General features: G+C 39.7%; 1 protein-coding gene across 2 annotated transcripts in view; it reads left to right on the forward strand.

Moving 5' to 3' along the window:
* pcyt1bb (phosphate cytidylyltransferase 1B, choline b) overlaps positions 1 to 27,425 on the forward strand; it is a 102,958-nt gene that overhangs the window by 37,698 nt on the left and 37,835 nt on the right. For both annotated transcript variants that reach the window (XM_028799417.2, XM_028799418.2), the window contains exons 2-4: positions 4,274 to 4,373; positions 6,426 to 6,542; positions 11,621 to 11,772. In XM_028799417.2, coding sequence (XP_028655250.1) covers positions 4,274 to 4,373; positions 6,426 to 6,542; positions 11,621 to 11,772 — 369 coding nt within the window. The remainder of the gene's footprint in view (positions 1 to 4,273; positions 4,374 to 6,425; positions 6,543 to 11,620; positions 11,773 to 27,425) is intronic.

A 27,425-nucleotide genomic window follows, 5' to 3' on the forward strand; every position in this document is an offset into this window, starting at 1 on the left:
AAAGCAGAACCACGGATTACGAGTTTATCAAGAGAAGAGATAAGCAAGATGTAGTCAACAGTATCAAAAGCCAATGAAAGGTCAAGAAGGATAAGGAAAGAGGAGTGAGAAGCAGCTCAAGCAGATCTTGGAGCATTTGTGACCAAACACAGTGCAGTCTTGGTAGAGGGACGCATGCGGAATCCATGCAGATTGAAGAGGATCTAGTAGATTGCTGTCAGAGAGATATTTATTTTAGCATTTTTAAGTTTCTAGATGTTTAAATTTCTTTTGATTCTTCAATTTACTGTTACATTTTGAAGTCTTTAGTTGTTATAATTTATTAAACATGTTTTTACCTGCATTTTTATCACTCTTTAATTTAATATTGTTTCTTTATCAGTATGCTGCTGCTGGAGTATGTGAATTTCCCCTTGGGATTAATAAAGTATCTGTCTATCTACAGTATCTATCTAATAATTAACATTTGAGTTGGGAAAGATGTCTTGATGGTTTTGGCCCATCCGTATTAGAATTGTCAATAACAGAGGCATAGAGCACACAGATCTGTCACTCCACTTGAAACAAACAAAGTTATCAAATGTTGGACCTCCACTTCAGTCTTTATTGTTTGCTGCACCATAATTTTTCCTAATGTTACTCCTAACAATACACTGACTATTAACAAGAACACTGACAATACACTGACTATTTCATGACTATAGTGCTACTGTACGCCCTGATTATTCATTCTGTAATGACAATGACTTAATCACATTGACTGCCAGCTTTCTAAATTCTGAACAGAATTTTTGTGCTTTTCAAATTTCCATTCAGACAAGAGAGTTTTCCTTTATTTGTCTGAGGGAAAAACCTGAAATAATAAAAAGAGCAGCATCTTATTTAAAGGGTAATCCATCTGATAGATATGTCCAGAAAGCCGATGCTAATACACCTAGTTAGGAGTTGGTTGAAGATGCTGAAGAGTTTTCTTTTCAGAGTAATCAGTCACCTTCATGTGTTGTGCAGACTTTGGAGATTATCCACTACAAAATCCCTCTGTGTATAATCTGGCATTTAAATAGTAAAAGGACATTAAGGTAAAATTTAGTTGTTCTAATAAGCAATTCTGAATATTGGGATTATTAATCCCATATGAAAGAATTAACCTCAGCTTTAACCCCGAGTCACTCTAAGGCTTGAAATTCTAGGTAAATACAGTTAACCTCAAATGTCTCTCAGTATAAGCTGTTATGATCCAATATAAAGCGCTAAGCCTGAATAACCCTTGGGACAGTATTCTACTGCCATCTAGTTCAGGGGTCCTGGAGGGCCACAGTGGCTGCAGGTTTTTGTTCTAACCCGGTTGCTTAATTAGAAAGCAGTTCTTGCCAATAATTTAATTTCACGGCTTGTCAGTGCTTTAACTCTGCTATGTCAGGTCATTCTCATATCCTGGATTTTCTTCCGCTTTCTAAGGATATCATCCAAATGATTTGAAAGCTAATATGGATGACTAATTCTCAGTCCTTCACTTGTTTCTCTTCACTTTCCTTCCAAGTATTTAATTAAACCCAGTAGTGCATGATAAATACACACAGGAGTAAATGGTAACAAGCTAAATGGAGAAATGCTGGTCTCTTTTGTCATTTGCATGTTATTGCTAATTAGGAGCAATTAAAAACAGAGAATACAGATGTTTAAGACTAAAATAAGCAGTACAGGTTCAAAATCTTAACGAGTGAGACAACTAAAGTGAAGCAGACGCGTTACTTGAGCAGTAAGAGCTTCTTATTAAGCAACTGGGTTGGAGCAAACACCTGCAGCCACTGCGGCCCTCCAGGACCATGATTGAGGACCCCTGATCTAGAGGAAAAGATCACATTAAAAAAAAGCAGCAGTATTTGTACACGTTTTGCCACTTTAAAGTAACTCACTAATAGTCATGACTGTGGTGGAGCCTTCAACCAAAACACACAATGGCAAGTAAATAAAAAGCTGTAAATCCAGTTTTACAACAAACTGAAACTGAACCAATTAGCTGAATCAAGAAATAGGGATGACAATATGAATTGCTCATCATATGTTGACATGGGTAATGAAACTGATGCATATGCACTGTACAACTAAATCACTGTGATATGCCCAATAACTTCGGTCATTTAAAGGTTCACTGTGGTGAAGGTAGGTGTATAGCAAGAAGGCAAAGTGATTGTGATCAAGTGGAAAGACATTTAAAAATATGTTAGCCCTGTCAATGTTCATGTCAGGGGAAATGTGGAAGTCACAACTTAGTGCTGTGGTAACCTATAATGACACAATGGGGATGCCGATCATGTGGATCAGGTACCGACATTCTAACCTCTTATACAGAAAAACATACAGAAAAATATTACAAGAAAAGTGTGGTCCTCATTGTAACGATGTGCTGTGCATTGATGACTGTTTCAAGACATATCACACAAAAAAGAGACAGGAGAGGTTGGGTGCATGCACTGATAGCACGTTGCCGCACCCACCACATGACGAACCACCTGGATTGGGACTCGAGTGCAGTGGGTGACACCTCAGCACCACACTAGAAAAGTGTGAGGTTTTTTTTACGGTGGCTGGAGTGCCAATCCTGCCACCAATCCCCAAGTTTTCCCTGTAAGTTGGAGGACCTTCTTGCAGGACTGGATAAAGATTAATGTCACACCCAGGATGAAGCAATTGCAGGTTAAGGACCTTGCTCAAGGGCACACAAAAGGATGTCTGCTAAATCTGCATCTGTACTATAGTGGATGCTAGACATACTGTACCTATGTTTTTATGTACCTGTATTTATGTGAACGTTTTGGTATTTACATGTTTCTGTAACACATAATCAACTGCCAGACAGTATTCAGAAGCCATTAAGAAGGCTAACAGAATGTTAGGTTATATAGCACCTTGATGTGTGGAGTACAAGTCCAAGGAGGTTCTGATCAAGCTTTATAATGCACTGGTGAGACCTCATCTGGAGTACTGTGTGCAGTTTTGGTCTCCAGGCTACAAAAAGGACATAGCAGCACTAGCAAATGTCCAGAGAAGAGCAACTAGGCTCAGTCCAGGGCTAAAAGAGCTGAGCTTTTTCAGTTTAAGCAAAAGAAGATTAAGAGAAGGAAATTAATTCATCAAGAACATGAGGACACAGTTGGAAACTTGTTATGGGTAATTTCATACAAAGATTAGGAAGTTTTTCTTCACACAGAGAACCACAGACACGTGGAATAAGCTACCAAGTAGTATGGTAGACAGTAAGACTTTTGGGACTTTCAAAACTCGACTTGATGTTATTTTGGAAGAATTACATGGATCGGGCTGGTGAGCTTTGTTCAGCTAGATGGCTTGTTCTCGTCTAAATTTTTCTAATGTTCTAATAATATTTTTTCTTGTTGAAACAAAAATCAACATTTTTGGATGATTATTAACTTTAAATAGATGTATATGCTAAATAAATAAAGATTTGTGTCAAAACAGATTTTCAATAACTTTAGTGCAATAATTACTATTGAATGAAACAGACTTGTAAACATCAGACCTTTCAACTCTCATAAGTTGTTTGTGAGCAAACAGCTTAGACTTTCTGTTTGCAAGCATACTATGTAAAACCAATTGAAAATATTAAAAATGGGATGATTTTCTTCTTAGTATACTATAGCAGACACGAGACATATCTTTCCTAATGTATTTATGTTGACTTTTTGGTATTTGCATGTTTCTGTTACACATAACATTGTTTTTGGCAAAAAATTAAAATATTTGACTCATTTTGAAACATAATGCTAATTAGGCTACCAGCAGAAGACCAAAAGATATTTAATTCTGTTTTTTTATATAAGCATGTAATAACAACAAAAGGGACACCTGGGAATTGCTAGGAGTGAATTGTTTTTGGTTTTTCTTCCGTGAACGTGAGCTGTGCCAAGTATTGTCCAAATTTGCAAAGCGCGCCACTGTAGTGCATTGATCACGTTGTGTACCTTTAATGGTTCTCCATGTCAGCTTTTTTCATGTGCGTTTTAATGACTTGCTAAAGTCTTTTAATGCCTAACATCAATATACATATAACTAATGCACAATGTGAATGCAAATAAAAATTTACTTGGGAATTAATTTAAAAATTTTCCTTCTTAGGAGTCTGTGACAGGATTTATGTAATAAAATGCACATGGATGGATACAGAGACGTTTAGAAGGAAGTAACCCGTGATTTAAGGGCGTCTTAAGTGCGTTCAGTGCTTAACTTTACAATTTGCTGTCCTTTCTTGCAGACACTGACAGAGCCTGCTCCATTTGCTGACGAAACGAGCTGCCAGTGTCGCGCGCCTCATGAAAAGTTAACAGTTGCTCAGGCACGTCTTGGGACTCCAGGTTTGTTTCTGATTTATCTCCTTACAGGGGATGTCTGACTGACATCTTTCCTTGAAAAGAGTGTCACCGATGGCATTTTATTTGTTTCACTGGGGGCATAGGCAAGGACACAAACGGGAATCATAACTGTAAAAAAAGCAAGTGAGGGTCAATAGGCCAGGCTTCCTTATATTGGGCAAATCATAAATCAGAGTCAAAGAAACAAAGAATTAACACAAAACAAAAAGATTTGTTTGACTTCTTTTAGGATTAGAGAGTCTTGTGTATTTTTTTATATAACATACACCCCAAAAATTCCTGTAACCCCCTGCTGTTGAATACAATAGCATTTGATATATCATCAATTTGCACCTGTATGGTGACTGTGCTGCAACAGGGACACAAAAAGTAAAATGAGTACTGAGTGACTTCATCAACCACAACATGAAAAGGAGTAGTAATGGAATTAATCCTTAAGAAAACTCCACATACAAATAATCCAGAAGGAAGAAAATTAACTGTAATCCGCTCACAGTATGGGTTATATGGAACAGCAAAAGAAATCCTGCTTTATATGGTAAGCAAGGAATGAAAGACGTTTTGAGGTTTAGAAATGCTAAGCTTTTCTGTCACCAACATATTTATTCTTCATTTACATTCAGCTAGTGTAGCAATACAAGCCAGAGGTTCAGTTCTTACAAACATAAAGTCTGCTGCTGCCAAGTGAGAGCCTCCATAACACTTTGTACCCTGGTTTCTCCTCACTCTCAGGTGTTGTCCTTCTATACATTTAAAAGAAATGACAAAACAAACTCTGCACAGTCACTTAATGGAGACAAAACCAAGTTTTACAGGTAAAGCACTGATTATAAAACAAATGTTTAACAGAAACACAAATTGAACAACAAACAGGCACTTGACACACTACCTGAGTAAAGTCAGATCTCCTCCAGCAATGCACAAGGCCTCAATGGGTACAGGCAACAGAATATATATTATCATTACGTCACTTTGAGTAAACGCACCTGCTAAATAAATAAAGATGTGTGTCAAACTGATTTTTGATGTTCTTATCTGAGTGCACTAAAGTAATTCACTGTTGTTCCCAGCAGAAATAGCCTTGTAAACATCAGACCTTCATACTCCCTTATCTTCATACACATTTCTGTTAGCAAAAATACTAAGTAAACACTTGAAAATATTCCAACTTGGATCATTTCTTCATAACACTAGAATGATGCATGGATCAAATATTTCATATACAGCTACAGTATGTAGCCTTGCCACCACTTCTTCTGTTCCTAGATTCACGACTCTGAGAATATAATGATGTTTCTTGGAGCAAGATATTGGAGAACTGCAAGTTTGTGATATACTGTATATGAGCATGAAAGCACCTCTGTTATTATTTAATAACGACTGATTTTAAAATGTCTTGTATATTAAATACGATCAGGGGTACATGGTGCTCCCCAGGTTGGGGCCACTAACTAGACTTGAGAAGATTGACATGCCAGAGACACAGTATCATCAACCAGTCTAATATATTTTTATTTATAACCATTGTAAAACAAGAAGCAGCCACGGAAAAAGGTTTGGAGCACATCTATGACCCCATATAATGGGAATAAATCAAAAAGGAAATAACCTTTTCACTAAGATAAAGTTGATGTTTGTTCAGACAGGAGTCTGAAAGTCAATAGACTCAAAGATGGCCAAACTTCTGGTCAGGAAGGCAGCAAAGGGCAGGTCCAAAAGGGAGGGCAACAGAAGTGACATAAGAGGTGGAATGACCATCAATCTTCTGTTCTGCAGAAGGGGGAAGAGAGAAGGTATTAGCACACAGCGGCAGCCCCTGGTTCAATAGGTAACTGCTATCACCAGAGCCCTTAAGATGTCTCCCATGCACGTGCATGTGACACCATACGCTAGAATTAAAACAAGCAGCAAATGATAAAAGGAAGAGTTAAGAAAGTTGAAAAAATAATTATATACTTTAAACATGGGCTGCAAAAAAATTATGATTTTAATATTTTTAACCAATTCATTTGTTTTTTTCTTTATGTCTTGCAGTGGACCGACCAGTGAGAGTATATGCTGATGGAATTTTTGACCTCTTCCATGCTGGCCATGCAAGAGCTCTCATGCAAGCCAAAAATCTTTTTCCCAATGGCTACTTGATTGTAGGAGGTATGGCTTTAATTTCACTGGTGTTTCTGTCCAAAGCAGCTTTACACTGTACTACTGCATTCATATTTCTGTAATACATAACTTGACCAGGGCCACAAAGAACTTCAGATGGGTATGTGTGTCTTGCAGAGAGCAGTAGCTCTTTGGATGGACCAGATTCAGTACCGGGAGTCGCATTAGGAAGAGACTGCTCGGCTTACAGTGCAACAGCAAAGCCACAGCAGCGACAAAAAGAAACCATAACAACAACACAAACCATACGTTTATACTTAGCTTGTATTAACTCACAAACAGGCTCTGTTGGAAGCTGAGGTGCCTGCTGTTGGTTCTCAAGATGTAACAGGGATTGTTAAAAAAATGCTTTAGTTGCCTCACATTTTTATGCAATCGTTTTGTTCACCCCACTGAATTAAAGCTGAAAGTCTGCACTTCAACTGCATCTGAGTTGTTTCATTTAAAATTCATTGTGGTAATATACAGAACAAAAATTAGAAAAAAGTTGTCTCTGTCCAAATATTTATGGACCTAACTGTATGTGGGAGAAGTCTTAGTAAATACACATACTGCAGTGTATTTAATAATATTTTAATCTTCACTACTACCTGCAGGGTGAAACTGAACTGGCAGGCCTGTTGTCACCTCAGCCACTGCTACAGCTTCATGCTGTTATGTTTGGGTTTGAATGTTTGTATATTTTTTATGCTTAGACTTGTCTGCAAGTACTTATCTGTCCATCTACTGTAATCAGCTATTAATTTTTATACATTTCCTGAGCGGATGATTTGATTCCCATAGCTCCCAAGAGTCATGAAATCTGTTATCTGTAAGTTATTGTGAAGTAGAGCACCCAATCAGTAATTACAAAACTTCTACTTAATAATTAAGGAAGAAAACTAATTAGGAGTGCTAAAGAGGTGACCTAAAATACTTTAGTATTGAACTCACAGACATTGTATTATAATTACAGCAATAGAATACTAAATCTCGTTTATTTAAAGCTCATTTATCCGTGTAATCTACAGAATGTTCACTGAATGTGAAAGCTTACTTTAACTTTTTTGTGTTACGCTTGAACTTGATTAACAAAAAAGTAAATAAAACGCACAATTTCTGTTCAAGCCTGTTCCAGCTGAGGGTCATGGATGCCAGCATCATCAGACACAGGAAAAATACACTAACTTAAAATATGCACATCTGTGGACCATGGGCATAAACTGCTATACCAGAAGGTCCACACAAATATGAGAAGAACATGCAAACCCTCCTTAGTCAGTGATTGGGCCAAGATTTGTACTCCATCAGCTGAAGATGTGAGGCAGCAGCACCGACTACTCTGTTACCCTGAACTGTATATGTACTGAAGGGTAAAGGGTGACACAAAACAATGACGTGCCATAAAGAACGAGAAGAGTTGCTATTCAGCTACTGGTGATTCACATACTGTACCTGTGCTAAAGAAAACCATGGGGCTCTATGCCATGTTGATTTAGTGAGTGCCCTAAAAGCAGTTACTTTTTGTGCTTAGAAATAAAAAAGATGTCTTGGGGACAAGCAGAAGGACAAAAAAAAGCTCTCCAGAAATACAAAACAGCGAGAAGTTACTGCTGGGAACATGCGGAACACCTGCAGAATATTATTGGGGGGTGGACAGTCTGGGAGTTAATAAGGGTACTGACCTCTTAATGGTTAACTGAGATTCAGGAGTGCAGACCTTTGAGGTCAGCAGAGGAAATACTTGGATTATGGTCCAAGGACCTTCATCTTGGAGGTAACCGCTAAGGTTGGTTCAAAGAAGAGCCATGCCAGGAGGCTGTTGAGTACACAGCAAGGTGGTGAACTGAAGCAAAGGTTCAACTGCTAAAAGGAAGAAAGGTCAAATTAGAGCATTATTGGAAGTAACGGTAATACCTTAGGTGGGCAAGTGGACAGGCCGTCTACCTTAATAGCGAGGATTAAGACCTGTCAGGCTACAGGGTTTGCTATTTTCTTTTTGGTTACACATTATTTTGTTCTCGCTGTGTACTCATTCTGTCTTTGGGATTACCTGAATTATAAACAATGCTATCTGTATATTGGTCTCGTTTTGGTTGTGGAGGGCTGCTACAAGAGTTTGCTCCACTGTTCACGTTTACCACTTATCCATTAATGTCTTCAAATGTATAATCTGATGCTACAGAAAGGTTTGTCCCTTGCATCAGGTTATGTTTATTTTGTAAGACGTGCAATGTGGTCTCTGCACACACGACATACATTTAAATGTCTAAAAGGGTTTTTTTAGGAGACTTTTCAACTGTTCATTATCACAGAAGCTTGCTGTCTGTCGGGCCAGGTTAATAAGACCACCTCTGACCTTCGCAGTTTAAAATCACCACCCCTACTTTTAGCACCGCCTTCATGAGGCATTGGATTTGTTTAGAGATGTGACACTCAGTGAATCGTCTAATTGTTCCCACCCAGTTTTAAGCACGATTCACTCATGTTTGTCTCCAGACGTATCTATACATATAGAAGGCAAAGCCCTCACTGACTCATCACTAATTCTCCCACTTTCCATATAGGTGGGAAGCTGAATTTTCACATGCTCATTCCTTGCAGCGTACTTACAAAAGTTAGGTATGTTTCATGTCCTATTGCAACACCCAAGGGGGGGAAATGGGTGTACCCCCTAAACTGTGTATATAGATAGGGGAAACCCCTCCTCACTATTTTTGCGTCTTCCATCCTTTACACTGTACTTAGAAACGTTAAGTATGTTTCATTTCGCGATGTGCCCCGTAATGATCTTTTGAAAATAACGTCTTCTTTTTGGCGGTTCTCACCATTATGCCGTAAGGATCTTTTGGAACTGACCTCTCCTTTTCATTCCTTATTTCCGTTAACAGAGGATTTATTTCACAGCAGAGACACACAAGGGCCGCCCCAGTACCTCTTCCTTTTTCCGCACGACCGCTGTCTGCAGACCTAGTACGTGGTTGGCTCCCTGCCTATATACATTAACGACATTCCGCGCTCATGTGCCTCCTCACTCGCTTCTTTACTTTCCTCAGCTGTTCGTCATGCTCACTGCTCCCTTCTTCTTTACTTCACCTCTTCAAGCCTGTTATTGTTGGCCTCACTTCACGTCTGACTATTTATTCCTCGCATCCCTCTCATACCCTCTGACCTCCCATTCCAATTCAAACGCCTCTAATTTCCAGTAACAGTCTGCTTTACTATGACAATAAATAAGTCACAGGCCCAGACTCTAAAAAAGTTTGCCATGGACTTGACACAAGATTGCTTCTCACATGGCTAACTGTATGTTGCATGCTCAAAACTAAGCTCAGCAGACAGCTTGTTCATTTTACAGCCCGAGGGCAGAACTGCAAACGTCTTTTACAAAGAGATCCTTGCATCCTAAAAATGTGCATTTCTCATACACAACATTTACAATCATAAATTAAACTCTTTACAATCATCAAATTCACTCTCAATACTAAAATAAGCCTACGACAATTACATTGACAATCATGTTACGTTATTTTTAAAATGTTTCCTTTTCTTTTTCATAACTTCTTTAACACACTACTTCTCTGCTGCAAAGTGCGGGTATTTTGCTAGTAAATTATATATATATATGTATGATTTCAGTGAGATTACGCTCACCCAAACTGGAACAATTTTCAGTTGTCATTTATCCAAACTGAATGCTTGGCAATTTAAAAGAAAACCCAAATAAACACTTGGAGAATTTATGAGCTCGTTACGTGGGCCAGGATTTGAACACTGGATATGTGAGGCAGCAGCAGTGCAAACCATCAAGGTGCCCACATATTACTTATGATGTTATGTGTAGCTCATTGTGGTGTAGCGGGTCCACACCTCACGTCAAAAAGGCCAGTTTTAAATAAATAATCGATGCACTCGTGGCTTAGCGAGGGGGCGTGGTGGTGTGTGGCCAAGCGGTTCTTGGGGAATTCGTGATGTGGGCGATTCTCACTTAAGTGCACAGGTGAGGAGTCGTCCGCATCCGTAATTGTTCCCGGGAGCTGGTAATCGCCACAGCTGAACCACGTCCCCGTCATAAATAGAACTGTGAGGCGGTTAGCAGGGGGAAAAAAAGAAAGAAACTGAGGTTGCGAGAGTAAGGAAGAAGGCAGGAAGCCGGAGGAGAAAGCCGGTGCGTGAGGAAAGAGAAAGAGCGAGTGCTTGTAGGCAGCTGAAGGTGAGCCCCAAGAAGAGTGTTTGGCTGACACTCTGTGGGGCAGAAGGAAGCGGTCGCTCCAGCTGAGAGATCAGGAAGCTGGAGTGACCGGTAATGACGGATGGCTCGATGTGGAAGACAGCGGGAGTCGGGAGGCTTAGGTGGTGAATTCCCTGGCGTGAGGGTCCTGGTCATTAGGGAAACCAAGTCTCGATCTGGAGAGTGCTAGACCGAAGGCAGGGATCAGGAAGCCTCCAGATCAGTCGTGTAAGAAGAAGGTGAGCTGCTGGCCCAGATGGGAGAAGCAGGGGAGCCGCCAGGTAAAATAAGACACCGGGCTTTGTGTTTTTAAAGTATTGCTTCCAGCCGTTGTTTTAACCTCATTTTAAAGGATTGTTTTTTTTTCTAGTGTATTTTTTTTTAACCTCCACAATTTCACTTCTGTTTTTATGGATTATTTATTGAATGACTTTTGAGACACTGCACTTTATTTATTTGGATACTGCTTTGTTGTTTTGCTGTTGTTTTAATAAAAGCACTTTCCACTTTTTGCACCATCCCCTTGCTCCATTTATTGTGCCTCACTGCCGAGCTCATCGGTAACTTTACCGACGGTGTCGGGTTCAAGGGCTCCCAGAAGGAAGAGGGGAGCTTGGAGTGAACCTGCATCGTTACACTCATTACATGAATATTCATTTTAAGTCTATCTAACACTTTTTTATGATGAACCACCAAGGGTCATGTGATTATTCTAAGATCTGGAATTAGGCAAACAATGTTAAAATGTCAATAAAGATGCACTGGATCAGTTGAGATTGAGTGAAGCCTTGCATTATTATGCACTGCTGGCCAGCCGTTTCTGTATTAAGTGTAAATCTGAGGTGTGTTTGTTCAGTTTGCAGCGATGACTTGACCCACAAATACAAGGGCTTTACAGTGATGAATGAAGATGAACGATACGAAGCCCTCCGGCACTGCAGATACGTTGATGAGGTGGTCAGGGATGCACCGTGGACACTTACTCCGGAGTTCTTAGAAAAACACAAGGTAAGAACTTTAGACTTATTTCTGGACATGTGATTTCAGTAAACGTAAACTTTTTTCTGGTTTAACAACCGAATGGACACAGAACTTATAGACAGATAAACTACACGTGGAGGGCAAGTGGGGTGTTGAAGAAGTCATTTGAAGGCTCCATTCATTATAAACGCAAACGGAGTGATGCTGACCTACAGGAAGCAACCTCTGAAAAGGATTTAGAGGTTTAGATTGTCACATCTTTGAATGAGCACAGCAATGTGCAGAATTTATAAAGAGAAATAATATCCGTGTTTTTCACAGTCACTGCCATTCTGGAGAAATGTTTGCTATGACACCGTTTTGTTATGCTTGTGGTATACATGCTGCATGACTTAATGGCAGCCATCATACATAGATGGCTACACCTTTGTTAACTTTATCTTTGCATTCTAGTTATAACCTTGATTTTGTTTCATGTATTCATCTTCTATGAATTTAGACGAATAATGTCTGTCTCCACTGACTTTCTGTCTGTAACACCCTTAAAATCATTTACATTTATTTGCTTAGCAGATGCTCTTATCCTTCTTCTAATTCTTCTTTCGGCTGCTTCCTTTAGGGGTTGCCACAGCGGATCATCTTCTTCCATATCTTTCTGTCCTCTGCATCTTGTCCTAAGTGACTTAAATCACTGCCACTCAATTGATTAAATGAAATGAGTTCTTGTGAACATTTTATTGAATGTGTCCTATGGTCACAACAGGTGGAAATTAAGTGAAGGTACATTTATGACTGAAGCTGAGAAACAATTTCTATACAAAAAGAGTTGTGGAAATCTGGAACAGACTACTAGGTCGTGCAGTTTAAGTGACCACCTTGACAACTTTTATGAAGTACCCCAGTGAAACCCGCACAACTTAACTATTAGTTAACCGAATGGGCTTGGAGGACAGAATGGTTTCCTTTTGCTTTTACATTTTAGTTTGAAAGTCACCTCCTCAGTTTAATAGCTGTCTTACATCTACATAATAGTTTTCTTGCCCATTCATTGATGAGCGTATAGATATTTTTTATTCTGCTAATTGTATGTTAACCTTTTTCAGGGTCTTTTCTACATGCATTTTGTTGTGAGTGTACAGTAAATTTTTATGCACCTGTTTCATTACTTAATTCAATTCAGGGTTGGTGGAGGTGGGTCTTTTATTGACTTCATCAACCCTGGTCACGTGGGCCCATCACATACACACACACCCACACTCACATGGGGCCAAAGTGACATGCATGTATTTAGGGACATGGGAGGAAAACTCACACAAACACAGAGAGAAAATACAAACTCTGCCAAAATTCAAGTCCAGAGGCCTCATTCATAAAGCTTTTGAGCATGGAAATGTGTACGACAAAAGTCAGATTTATAAAACCTGGCATACATACATTTCAACACAATTTACTGTTTACAAATCACAATCCCTTTGTAAATATGTATATGTGAGCGCATCTCCAACATTGCCCTCAAACATCCATATACCGTATGGAGCATGGTAATCAACGTCATACATATACAATCATGATGCAGCGGAACACGTCGAGACCCCAACGCCATTCAAGAGAATCTTGCTGCGCTCTGCAACCGAGAGAACAGAATCATGTGCAGCATTATAGCACCTCTGTTTGCACTCCGGGGGTCCAGGAAAGGTGTAAGGCACCATCATCCAAGTGGGTGGCCACAATCACCTGACACAGGTAATGACATGTTTGCTGATACAATGAATAGTACAGGCAATATGAAGAACTGTGGGTCCAGGCATTTACCTTTCCAACTAACCAGCCACCAACCCACCATACACACCATCACGCCTGGCAGATGTGGGACACACGTGCAAACACATGCTTATATTTTTAAATTTTTTTCTTGTGGGAAACGCCTTCCCCCGTTTCCCACCTGTGCAGCACAGTTCCAATACAAGCACCAAACACTTTTTTTTCTTTCACTTTCCTTCTCCATCCAAGCTTGGTCCTCTTCCATCCAACTCTGGCTCCCAAAGTAGTGGCTGCTGGCTCCTTTTATAAGGCACCCAGAGGTGCTCCAGGTGCTCATTGACCTACATCTGGCAGTACTACCAGGGCAACTTTGCTCTGCACCCCTCTTTCCTGTACAGTACCGGTGCCATCTACCTGTACTGCTGCATCAAGTCAGCTGGAGAGTCCTGCGCTGCGCGGTTTTCAAGGCACCTCTTTTTTGAGCTCTAGGGGTCCAGGAAAGGTTTAAGGCACCATCATCTGACTGGGTGGCCACAATCACCTGACACAGGTAATAGATAGATAGATAGATAGATAGTAATGATGTGTTTGCCGATACCATGAATAGTACAGGCCATATGAAAGACAGTGGGTTCAGCCAGTTATCTTACCAACAAGCCAGCCACCAAGCCACCATACACACCATCATGCCTGGCAAAGCTACTTTGCCTCAGAATAAATGAATCACAGGTTGACTCCGGCCATGTTTGTCAGTCTTATCTTGGCAGCCGTCCTCTCTAGTCCCTCGATTGTCTGCCTCAGCAAACTCAGTACCTGTAAAATTGACTGCACGAGCTGGAGCGTCCTCTCCAGCTTGCATGCAGCTGACACCAGCTTAAACACTTCAGTGGACTCGGGCTTTGCTTATCCATCTTTGCCGGCTGAGAGCCATTGAGGCCGTGTACCTCCCGCGCAGGCCCCGTCGGGTGTCCTCTGGGATTAGGGTGGAGGTTCACCATCTCTGCCTCTACCCCTTTAGTGGCAGAATCCCAGCACACACCCTCCACTCTTTTACCTGTTACGTTGAGGTAATCCCGGCCCTCCACCACCCCCTCCTCCATCTAATCAGCGGCATCAGAGGTGTGCCTCCTCCAGCCATTGTCTTTCAGTGAGCAGCGGGCCTAGATTGAAGTCACTCGCCTCACCATCGTCCCTCGGATTGACGTGCTTTGGCCACCAGTGCGGATCTGGAATTTCACTGGCTAGGAGGTAGTGCTCCAGGTGCTTGTTGACTGACGCCACACCCTAAAGTGCTGCAATCAAGGGCTCAGTAGCAGCTGCTGCACCAAACTCCAGCTCCCTGCCACCTAGTGCTCCGGGGGAGGTAATGCTCCTTCCAGTGTAGAGGTGTCCCGGCCATACGCCACAGGTTCAAATATGCAGCATAATGCTTCAAATTAATCACTTTTGAGGTGTAATATGTTTGTCATGTCAACGCACATTATAATAACAGCTCAGTGAAATGAATTATTATATACATTAGTCGTCATTTAGCTATTGTGGCTACATTACCCCACTTGATCAAGGGTGCTGTCACCTCCTGGTTTCTCTGAAATTTGTCACATACACATGGGTCAAAGTTGCTGTAAATATACGCATATTACCCCCATCAAGTTTTCTTTTATAAATCCTGATGTTTGTATGGAAAGTGGCATACACACACTTAAAGCATCTTTTTTTGTGTAAGCTTTATAAATGAGACCCGAGCCCCTGGGCTGTGAGGCAGGAGAACTACCTAGGAGCTAAACCTGTATTTGTGAATAAAAAAAAATGGAAAATTGTACCATCATAGCTTTTTTTAACCTGTGCATTTCCCTATCCCCCTGATGCCAGTGTGCTTTTCAGTGACATCATCTGAGTAACAATGCTGATGATAAACAAATGATTTAAATGTACAATAAGTGAACTCAAAACATAGCACACCTAGGGCATGTCTCATTCAAATCCATGTAATTGCTGTGTTCGCTCTCCACATTAGGATGGAGATGGATACAGGCAAAGAGTTATGTTGTGATTAGGCACTGTCAAAAGTGGTGTCGCTCAGGGATCAGTTTTGGAACTGCTACTCTTTTTAATATATTTAAGTCATCTGGATATGAATATAAATGACAAGCTGGTTACAGCTGGTTATAATAAAGATAACATTGGTTGTTGGCCTTCTCTCTTTCATGAGTGGGGTTTTATTTGTGTTAAGTTTGACTTGATTGTATGGAATGTTATATGCTTTTAATAAATTCAATAAATGATCAAAAAAAATTAAACACACACAATTTTTTACATTAATTAAAGTTAATACTCCACAAATTCTGCCCTGGTCACTCTGCAATGCTTCAGCATATTCTAGACCGTCTGCCATTCTACATAGTCTGGTATCATTTTTGTTTTGGAAATATACTTACTTTTTTGAGCAAAGCGACACTGGCCTCTAATATTGATAAAGTATGGAGTGCAGGATTAAATTATAAGCAGCAAGCACATACTCTATCTAATTCTTGCTGAGACCAAAGGAATGTATGGAGCCATTTGAGTGACGGTGAGCTTACTCAGCTGGAGCTGCATAACATCTTGTCTAATTAACTTGAGCTCAGCAGCTCTCAGCTTTGAGTGTACTTTTTATAAATAGTAAAATGGATACTGGGATGTGCAAAACGAAAGTAAATGTTCTTATATTAAGTGAAGTGTCAGATAATCAAATACCAGAAGTTGCTGTTGTCTGTGATGTTTGTCCACATTTCATTTGATGAGCTTAGATAACAAGCACAGATGTTTCCAGTTTGATTATTCTGGTTATGTGATTAGTCTTTGTTAAATTTAAAGGTTATTGGACATGGCCAGGAATTGTGGTGCAGTAGCTTTAACCCCCAATGTGGCCAGTTGAGCTTCCACATGTGGCTTACTACATGGCCCCAAGTAATTCATTCGGCCTGCCTAGGCCTCCGTAAAAAGAACGAGTCGACAGTTGCGACGTAACCAACTTGTGCCTTGGATAAAACTGTCAACCAAATATACAATAAAAAACACAATAATACAGTCTTATAATTTGAAAATGGACCAGAATGACTGTTTTAACAATAAACTTTAAGCATAGTCCCAATATTTGAATATTTGACATCTCCCAATATTAAGAAGAACCTTACTGACTTTAGATATTGTTTGTTACTACTTCACCGACACTTCTACTCGTCTAGAATAGATGATTCTACTTCACAGATCATAATAAGCAACCGCTACAATCAATAAGGACCAGGGGCCTCATGTATAACGCCATGCGTAGAACTCACACTATAACATGGTGTAAGCACAAAAGCGGGAATGTGCGTACGCACAGAAAAATCCAGATGCAGGAATCTGTACGTACGCAAACTTCCACGTTCTTCCGCTACATAAATCCCGATCAGCGTGAAAAGTAACGCACGTGCACGCGCCTCTTTGAATATGCAAATCAATATAAATAGCCTTCTGAGAAAAGACAATGGGAAAAGCACGGGGGAAAATATAAGAATTTCAGCGAATACCAAGTGGAGGCAAAGGAAAAACGTACTATTTGTTGGTTTAAGCAGTGGTATAATCAACAAAAGGAAGTTGATCGAATGACAGAGTGTTGGAGAAACTGGAAAGTTCAAGTTCACAACGTCGCACAGTGCCCGAAATACAAAAGTCGTCACATATCAAAGTCGCCGTGAAAAGGCGAGTCGTAGCCCACCGTCTGAGTGTCATATGAAAGCTTATTAGGGTACAGACAAAAAAAATAGGCACAGTGGGAAAAAAGCACGAAATGTCAACTTTAATCTCAAAATTTCCACTTTAATCACGTAGTTTATTTTGCCATTAAAGTAGAACATCATAAACTTCATCTTAAAATCGTTTAATTTACTAGTTTCTCAAATCCCATTGTAACTAAAGTGGCACGTTAAATGCTTTGTTCTGTATTCGATCTTCTATGTGCTCTGTGTGTGAATCACTACCTGCTTCTTAAACGGGCTTTCTCTTTCTCTGACAGGACACATAATCCATTACATTCGTGATATTACAGCTCTCTGAATAATTAAAATATTGAGATGTATACGTGATATCTTTTTCATGATGACAGGAATGAAAGCATGTTATTAAACATGGGAACACTGTGGAGCAGTGCTTGCTAATGTCTCACGCAAGAGGCTTGCTGCGCCATGCGCGACCTTCGATGAAATAATTTATTACAGAAGTACTGTTTCTTTCAAACGTACTAACCTCCAATTCCTGTCCTTACTTTTCTTTCTCCAAAAACCCAATCGCCACACAATCAGCTCTGTAATAGACGTTAAGCCATTTGTAAGCTTAGAATGCCGACTCTTCAAAAATTTTAAAGAACATTGAAATATCTTCGTAGTACATGTTTAATTATTCTATCCGTCTATCCTTCCAGTGTCGCGTCAGCACCAGCAATAATACAACGCAATGCAGGAACAATCCCCGAACTAGCTAGCGATGTGGCACTGTATCCTCACATGTTTAATTACTAGCAGTATAGATTATTTAAATGAAGTTAAAGTTTTATCTGTATAATATAATCAACATATTTTGCTGCATTTCATCTTAAAAATGATATCGTCATCATGTAAATAAGCGCTTTATAAAGTGGCGCAGGTTGTGCAATATTATAACTGTAGTGCAAGTTTACAGTGAGGTAATTGTACTTATAAGTACAGTTCTACAAGGAGCACTTGATGGACTGATTGAGTGCGTTTATAGTTCTTGGGATGAAACTGTTTCTAAACCGCGAAATCCGTACAGGAAAGTCTCTGAAACGTTTTGCCGTGGCTCAGGCAGCGTCTGCTTCATGCTGTATACCAATAATTCTCTTTCCAATTAGCTGCTACTGTGATTCCCCACTCAGATACAGTGATATAAATACTCCGAGTGGTGCAGTGAGAGTAATATGGAAAAAGATGATCTGCTGTGGCAACCCTTAACGGGAGCAGCTGAAAGAAGAAGAAGATGCAGTGAGAGTAACAACGCTAAAGCAGTTATGGTATTTGGAATACTATGGCTATTCCCTGGACCATTATATTGCTACAGGTTAATTACAATCAGATGCATTACACTAATAAACAATATGCAGTTAGTTTCAGTGTATTTATAATGCCGCGTCAGGAATGTGGATCTAAGAAAGAAAGGGTGACCACACAGGAACGGTAGCACTACTTTGACACTGGGTGCCGCTAGTCTGCAAAACCCAGCGGAGAAATTGCGTACGCCAGGGTATCAGGTACCGTGGAAATGTGTGTGACTTTATGCCAAGTTTAGGTTTTATACATCGCAATTTGAGCGTAGAAACGTTCGTACGCAACACCATTTATACATGAGGCCCCAGGAGAACACAAATAGCTGTATGTCTTTTGAAATACATATATTATGGGAGATCATAGGGAAGACTCGTACAGCAGACAAAGTGTCAATTTTGTCAATGACTAAAGCACTGCGGTCTAAAATATTTTTAGAAAAAACTAATAGTTGTTACATGTGGAGACACCTTAGTCAAAATGGGCGAGAAGAAAACCAAGTTCAGTGTTCTCAATTCTGAGGTATGTGCTTAATATTTCATCAAGAGCTGCTTGGTGTTTTCTTAACCTCCTTATCGTTACATTTTTGCCTGGGTAACACTCAGGCCTGTGGTTTACATAAGACACGTCTGTATTGTTTCCTGAGCAGCACTAACACTGTTGGCACTTTTACAGTCCGAGTAATTCTCGGGTCTAACGCTTACATGAGACATGCCTATACAGTTGCCCAAGTGGCACTCGGGTCTAACGCTAAGGAGGTTAATTTCTATTTGCCAATACTCAAAAATAAAATGAAGCTAATTATTGAATTGCTGTATATTCAAAATAGATAAAAACATACATACCATAATTCAATCCAGGGTTCCCACGGCCCATTCTGGCAGCAGCTTTCCACATAAGGCAGGTAACAACTTAGGACTGAATGCCACTCATGCGAACACCTACTTGAGGCCAATTTTTAATCACCAAATAACCCGCGACTCACATGTTTGATGTGTGAGAGGAAAGCCCAATGATGAAGCGGAGAGAACATGCCGACTCAACATGAGCAGCGACGAGACATGGGATTGAAGCTGGGCATGCACTGAAATGAAAGTATCTCAATTCCCATAGTGCTCTGTGTTTACAAGATTTGTATATCAATGTTCATGAGTGACTTTGCAGTGTCTTCATACATTTAAAGTGCTACAAACTGTCATTAACTTCCATACAGATTAAATAGACTGTCCTTCATTTGGAACCAATTTAGTAACAAGACAACGCTGGGAGAGATACAGAGAAAATGTGCAGACCCCACAAACACAGTGATCTCGATGATAAATGAACCCATATGGCATAATTCCATCATAAGAGAAAAAAGAAACATGATATATAAATATATAATACAACTTGTTCTTGTGTAGCGCTCTTCACTGATTGCAGCACTGTGAACAAATTCTCAGGTTAAATGCAAGTCCCGATTGTACTAATCTACTCTCTCCCTCTATATACTGTATATATATATATATATATATATATATATATATATATATATATATATATGTATGTATGATGGTGTTAGATTTTCAGATTCTTATTCCGTTTTTAAATTATAAACTAAAATATCAAGAAATTCATGATTTTTAATATCAAGAAAGTTGTGTTTTTTAATTTCAATAAATTATTATTTAAATACTGCGGTGGGTTGGCACCCTGCCCAGGATTGGTTCCTGCCTTGTGCCCTGTGTTGGCTGGGATTGGCTCCAGCAGACCCCCATGACCCTGTGTTCGGATTTAGCGGGTTGGAAAATGGATGGATGGATTATTTAAATAATTTATTTTAATAATTTAATTCAATAAATTACATTATTTTTGATTGAGTAAACTTTCTTTCACAGGAAAAACTATTAAAAAAAATGTATTTATTCATAACACCAATGTTTGTATTTCGGTGACCCATTGCATACCACTTTAGTTTTTCACATGATTTTTCCTGTTATTTAAATGAGTAATTTTTAAAAAAAAAGTTTTTTTTATCTATAAGAATGTCAGTTAAAACGAATGCATCGTTTATTTAGTCTCTTATAAATACACATCGAGCATAGTGGACCTCAGTTTAATGGGAATACTCCAATCGGTAAGACAGTAAATATTTTATTCTCATTTAATGATTTTTACTCCGTTAAATAATACTTTTTCTTTTACATATTTATAGAATTTTGTCATTTTGAATCCAATAAATAATCATTTTTGTTTTGTACATTTACAGATTTTACTAATTTTCTGGCCGCAACTGGGGGTTGGCTAAATACAGAATTACTACATATAAAGATACAGATTTGTTAAAAAACACAGAAAATAAACAAACTGATTACCATAACATCTCCCAGTAATTGCATAAGGAAGTCTGTCAGTTTTTGGTCAACGTAAGCACAGAGTACTGTACTGCACTGCACTGCAGCCAAGCATGACATATTACAGATGCTTTATCAGCGTGGGTCAAACGTTCAAGTGCCCGTGTGCACGTCAGCCAACTTCGAGCGCTACGTACATCTCCAGCAGCGTCAGTGGGAGGCCAGTATACTGGCTCAAAAGACACAGTGATTACGCAAGCTGTGTGTCAGTCACTTCACTGTCTGCATTGAGTACAACTGTAACCGTGCAAACGTCAGGTCCACTAATGCATTTGGGACCCCTAAATCTCCTCCAATATAAAGTAAAGGAATGAACTAAACAGGACCGTCATTTTAAAGAAGTCAAGTCAGCTTTTTGCCTAAAGAGAGCCTTTCTTTATGAATATCACAGGATTTCCCCTTGGAAGCGCCAGCCAGCTCTGTTTGTTTTACATAACAGTTCATGGCAGAGGAGCACAGTGGTATGTCTACTGGAAGGTTTTCAAATGTACTTGCTGAGATTTTTTTTTTCTCAATTGCCTCATGGGCTGAAGTAAAAAAAAAAAAAAAAATGCTGAAAGCAGTAGACCCCCCCGTCACGAACTGCATTTTGAGGATGTGCTGGCCATATATGAAGCTTCTGTTGATTTAAACCGCTTGCTGTTATGGAACTGCTAGGGCTTTATTCATGACTCAAGTTTCTTTTATTTATTTCTTTTGTTGGTTTCTAAATATCATTTTGTAAAATCTGTTACTGTGTTTTCTTTCCATTTATATTTAATCAACAGCATTTTGTTTATTTGTAATTGTATTCCGTTGCTTATATATCTATTTGTTCTTTTGTCTTTTTTATGTAAACCTAAGGTCATGGGACCCTCCCCCCAGCCCATTTAAAGGTTCTAGTATGCCTGCCATTTAGGCATGAGTGTAAACTTCTGTTGTTCAGCTCTGTTTTTTTCTGGATTTGTGAATTTTTGACAATTGTAAGTGCTTTTGTCTGTTTCAGCTTTGTTTATAAATTCCGATTACTGGATCTAGGACTTCGTGTTAGTTGCTTTTGGTTTGCCTTTAATCTAGTCTTTTGAGCCTCCCCTTTTTGAATTTCTGTCATATAAATCTTAACTATAAAGGAACATTGTTTTTATTATTGTAGACCAGAGGTTTTCATAACTCCGCTCTGAGTTTTTTTCAGCTTCGACTTGCCTACAATAAAGCCTGCTTCAAATCTGTAGACAGAGTGACTTTTGGTTCTCAGCCTAACATGGAGACTTGAGGCCAAGTATTCTGATAAAAGCTTGTTTTTGAGTTTTGTGAACCTTGCATCGTCCTAACACTTTCTGTGCCTTGCACACTGGATTGTGCATTTAATGTTCTGTTTTCATCACACCCCAGTATTTCCACGCCTAATGTAAATGAGCCCAATTCATTTGTCCTAGAGAGGCTACTGGGTTACTAATGATAGAAGTCAGTAGCTGCAATTGCGGTGAGGCTGAACAATCTCCAAGATGTTATGCAAAAAGGGCCTTTATGGGAGAGTGAGATTAGATAAAATGTGTTAATCCCATGGGGAAATGCAAATGCATACAGCAGCAGAAACATAAAACACAAGTACACAGAACATCTATATTACTAAACGAAAGTTGTATATATGCACGGATGCCAGAGGCCAGACGCACTGAAGTGCACGCACACTGCGACTCAGAGCCCCAGAGTCAAACCCAGCGGCTTCCCAGACTCAGTAGGTAGCACCCAAACAACACAACACAACCTGTAAACTAAACTTCAGGACACAATACAACCGTCGCCCAAACACGCACACCACCATATGAAACCTTCATTTAGTAATGTTTACAAAGGTTGTATATATGCACGGATGCCAGACGCAATCCGTGCCAACAGCACACTTGCACAGCGCCCCAGAGTCAAACCCAGCGGCTTCCCAGAGTCAGTAAGTGGCGCCCAAACAACACAACCTGTAAATTAAACTTGAGGTAATGTGTGCACGCCAACAAGTTGCCATGGTGACATATTTAAACATAGACATAGAATAACGACGCCTCATGACTAGCAAAATCATACGTCAACATCACCGCCATATTGTGAGTGGCACTGCTGTGGAGTGAAGTAATGAATAATGTGCTGCTTGGGATTGTACAAACCGCTGTACGCTCCAAACCAGATCCCGGGAGATTACATTTCATAGGTAAGGCTGAACAATTGTTTTGGTTATATATGACCATTAGAAAATCCCGTTTTATAATCTTTACTTTAGCTAAGCCAGGCTAAGCTAGCAAAGCTATGCATTTATGTGCTCAAGTGAGCCTCCAAACAACGTTTTGGCTAAACGTATTTAGTCACTAACAATGTAGATTGTTGTTAGCTGTTAACATTTCTCAAACTTGATGATGTTTTTTCTCAAGGAGCACATTGAGGAAACAGTTTGAAATTGAAAACCATCATTTTATGCTCATGTCTTTAGTTGTGTCTGTCTTCCACAAACTAAGGCTGCACCATATTGCCAGACTGAATACTCTCAAATTACAGGATCTGAGTGAGCGAGAGGAGTGTAAGTCTGGAGGAGATCAGTGAGGTTGTGGAAAGCTTTAAATGTTAACAGCGGTATTTAGTATTGTATTCTGTAGTTAACAGGGAGCCAGTGAAGTTGAGAGAGAATAGGTGTAATATGTTCAGTGGATTTACAACAGCAGGATATTATCCTGGCAGCAGAATTGTGAAGAAGTTGTAAGCGATGGATAAGTTTTTGTGGGATGCCAGATAGAATAGCATTACAGTAATCTATACGTGACGTGACTCGGGCATTAACCAATACTTCAGTACTGTGTTGCGTAAGAACAGGACAAAGTCTAGTAATGTTTTGAAGATAGAAGAAGGCAGTCCCCGAAATGTTACTTATATGGGAGGAATGATTAATAATAATAATTATTATTAGTATTTAATAATTGCTATTATTAGTGTATAAATGGATACAAATAATTGCATTTAAACGATTCGCCAAAATCTGGTGTATGTAAACGATACTGTTTTAAATGTTATTGTTTTTTCATCAGAAAACCCGGTTTCCACGTCTACCTGTATTAGTTTAATTGGCACTTTTGCCACTCGCAATAAGGCTGATGCGCTGACGTATCGTGTCTACTGGGAAACACAGTGAATGCGCTGTCTATCTATATATGTCTATGTATTTAAACTTGAGGTAGTGGTGACTACTGACAGTGCCAGCAGTCAGCTAATCCACAGTGCCAGCGGTCAGTGTTCTCCACTCCACAGTACCAGCAGCTACTCCACTACACAATGCCACCAGTCAGTGTGCTCTAATCAGTGGCGTAGCGTAGTGGGGGTGGCAGGGGCGGCCTGCCCCGGGCGGCACTTTTAGGGGGCAGCAAAATTTCACAATAAATAATAATAATATCTTGTAAAAATTTGAACCATTTCATTTCAGATTTTTGTCCCTCCTACGATTCGGACCAATTGAAATGAGCACGGAATTTTTCATTACTTATTCTGTGACGAAACTGGGGAATCCCCTTTCTTTAAATGAATGTATACGCATCTGTCGAAATTGACGAGCAGGACTTCAAACTGGAACGACTTCAACTGCGGACTTTTATTACTGCCACAGGCAACGAAAATAAATTAATTAATGCGGACCCACTTGAATTATTAAAATGTATTGTGAAATCCAAGCTGGAAGATACTCTGCCCAATATTATAATAATGCTCCGAATATTCTTCACAAATGCCATAAGCAATGCCAGCTGTGAGAGGAGTTTTTCAAAATTTAAATTGATCAAAAATTATTTAAGATCAACAATGAGTACTTTAAGGCTAACCAATCTGGCTATCTTGTCTATTGAGCAAGAGGTATGTGATGCTATAGACATTGATAGTGCAATAAAAAAGTAGACGAATAAAGTTTTAGTTAAAGACAGAAGTTTTGTTTTTAATTCTAACAATTATATTATTTTTCAATAAAAATATAAATAGTAACAGTATCGTTCTAGTTCTAATTGGAAGTCGATTTGTGTTTTATATTCAATTCGCTAATAACTTCATCTTGTTGATCGTCAAGGTATAATCATAAGTGTTCTATACCTGTTATATCGATGTAAGTGGCATATGTGTAAGAATTTTTGTAATAAATGTGATTATTATATTGTAAAACATATATACATGACTTTTTTATTTGTAACCTGAACAATACACAATAATGATGATTGTTCTTGCCGAAAAATTCTTTAGAATTACTGTATATTTTAGTCTTTTAAATTGAAATACCTAAATAAGGAGGCGGCGGAATTTTCCTCCGCCCCGGGCGGCTGACACCCACGCTACGCCACTGAAGAGCCCACTGTGCCAGCACTCAGTGTGGCAGCTGTCAGTGTGGCTTATTTGAATCACATTAAGGTAATTCAGTGTTAAAAGTAAGTTCAACAGCAAACGACTTCTAGCTAACAACACACCCATAGAAAAACAAAAACGAGACTGCATAGATAAAAACAAAGAACGAAGGCGCCTACAACGCGCTTTTGAAACACCAGAACCAAAGGAGTCACGGCTCCAATAAGAAACAGCTTTAGTACAAATATATTTATTTAATTAAATGAAACGCTCCCACCCTCCATGATTTTTCATCCCTACAAAGATTGGAGGGAACAGAAAGTAATTGCCATTCTTGGATTTGCGATTCTTTAGAGAATCGGGGGGGTTACTGGTACAGTATAATACAGCCAATCAGTCCATCAATAAAAAAATAAAAATAAACTTAAGGAGTACATGAAATGCCTGTTAGCAATGGTCAGCACTTCTTAGCACACTGTGGTGGACTAAAGTGAATCTTTTTGGCTTGAATACTTAGTGTTATGTGTAGCATAGCAGCCAGGTAACACAGTCCCCACTGTGAATTGTGATGGTGGCAGCATCATGGTGGAGTAGTGCTTTCCAGTTGTAGGGACTGGCAGCAGGATTGATATAAAGAAGAATACTGCACAAGATGGACAGATCATGAAGGACAATCTGCCCCTCTGCCAGAAAGCTGAAATTGGGTGGGAAGATTGTCTCCCACCAGGACAATGACCCGATGCACACTGCCAGAGCAACAATGGAGTGGCTTAAAATGAAGGAAATTGACTTATTTGAGCGGCTCAGTTACAGTCCTGACTCTGACAGCGTCAAACAGCTGTAGTGAGACCAAACAATGGTCCACCATCTCTTCCCAACCCATCTGGCACAGCTTTAGCAGTTCTGAAAAGGGCAATGAGCAAACCTTTCTTCATCACATTGTGTAAAATGAATACACTACACTGGCTCCATGTAGCAGCGTGTATTAAGTTCAAATCCTTGATGCTTGCCTACAGAGTAGTCAGTGGATCATCACCTATGCATATGGAGACACAACTGAGATCCTGTGCTCCTTCTCGCCCACTCAGGTCTGCTGATGCATGACATCTAGTGATGTCACCTCTTTGTAGCATCAAATCTCAATCCAGAATCTTTGGCTGTGTAGCTGGTGGAACGAGCTGCCCACCTCCATCCAAACTGCCGACTAAATGTATTTAAGAAGCATTCAAAGTGCTCCGTCGCATCTGTCTAATTGATAATGGTGTTGACAAATTCTTTTTTGTGTGATCAAAATTTTTAAAGTTTAGTAAGCATGAAAAACACATTTAGGAATCACTGCAAAAAGAACAGATTGTAACCACAGAAAGCAAAAACAACCCATAACTGAGTCGAACAAATTGCCCTGTAAAATGGGTTCCATATACGATTAAAACTACTGATGCCTGTACAGAGAGGCAAAGAGGGGCCACACAGAGAAGCCCCAGAAGAGAAAAGGAATAAGGTGAAAATTAAGGATTAAGGGTAGTGGCATGACACGGACTCCATGCTAGCCAACTCTGAACCAAATGTGCAGCAGTTTGCCTCTTCCCTTATATTGGAGCCGAACGATTCATTGATCCATGCCGCCAAAAGGTCAGGAATTTACAGAGAGGAGTCAGATTTCCAGCAAGAAATTAAAATAAGTTGGTCTCATCCGTTATAGGAGATGGACGTCTGAAGCAGAGCTCCGCTAGCAGCGGCTTTATTTTCCCACGTATTTCATATTATTTAGAGGTATCCTATATTTAACCCAACCAAGGAACTTCCACTACAATATACAAGCATGAGTAACAAGAAGAAAAGTCAGAAAGAACCAGAAAAGAAACTTAAAGCTGCTTCAAAGCCCGAGTGCAAGGTATGGTCTCTCGGAGACTGACCTGGAACAGGCAGACGAATGCGCAGATTTCCTAGGACCCCGCTCCATTGTATCATCTCCAGTCGAGAGTGAAAATGGGAGCGAAGGTGCAAGTGATACAGGTCGCGATGGATCGCCGATTTCTGAGGATCATCCAAGACTAGAAAAGGCCCTGCAGGATGTGCTCTCATCTACTCATCGCGAGCCTGCAGC

This window comes from Erpetoichthys calabaricus, chromosome 4 (assembly GCF_900747795.2).
Source record: "Erpetoichthys calabaricus chromosome 4, fErpCal1.3, whole genome shotgun sequence".
NCBI classification, from domain to species: Eukaryota; Metazoa; Chordata; class Cladistia; order Polypteriformes; family Polypteridae; genus Erpetoichthys; species Erpetoichthys calabaricus.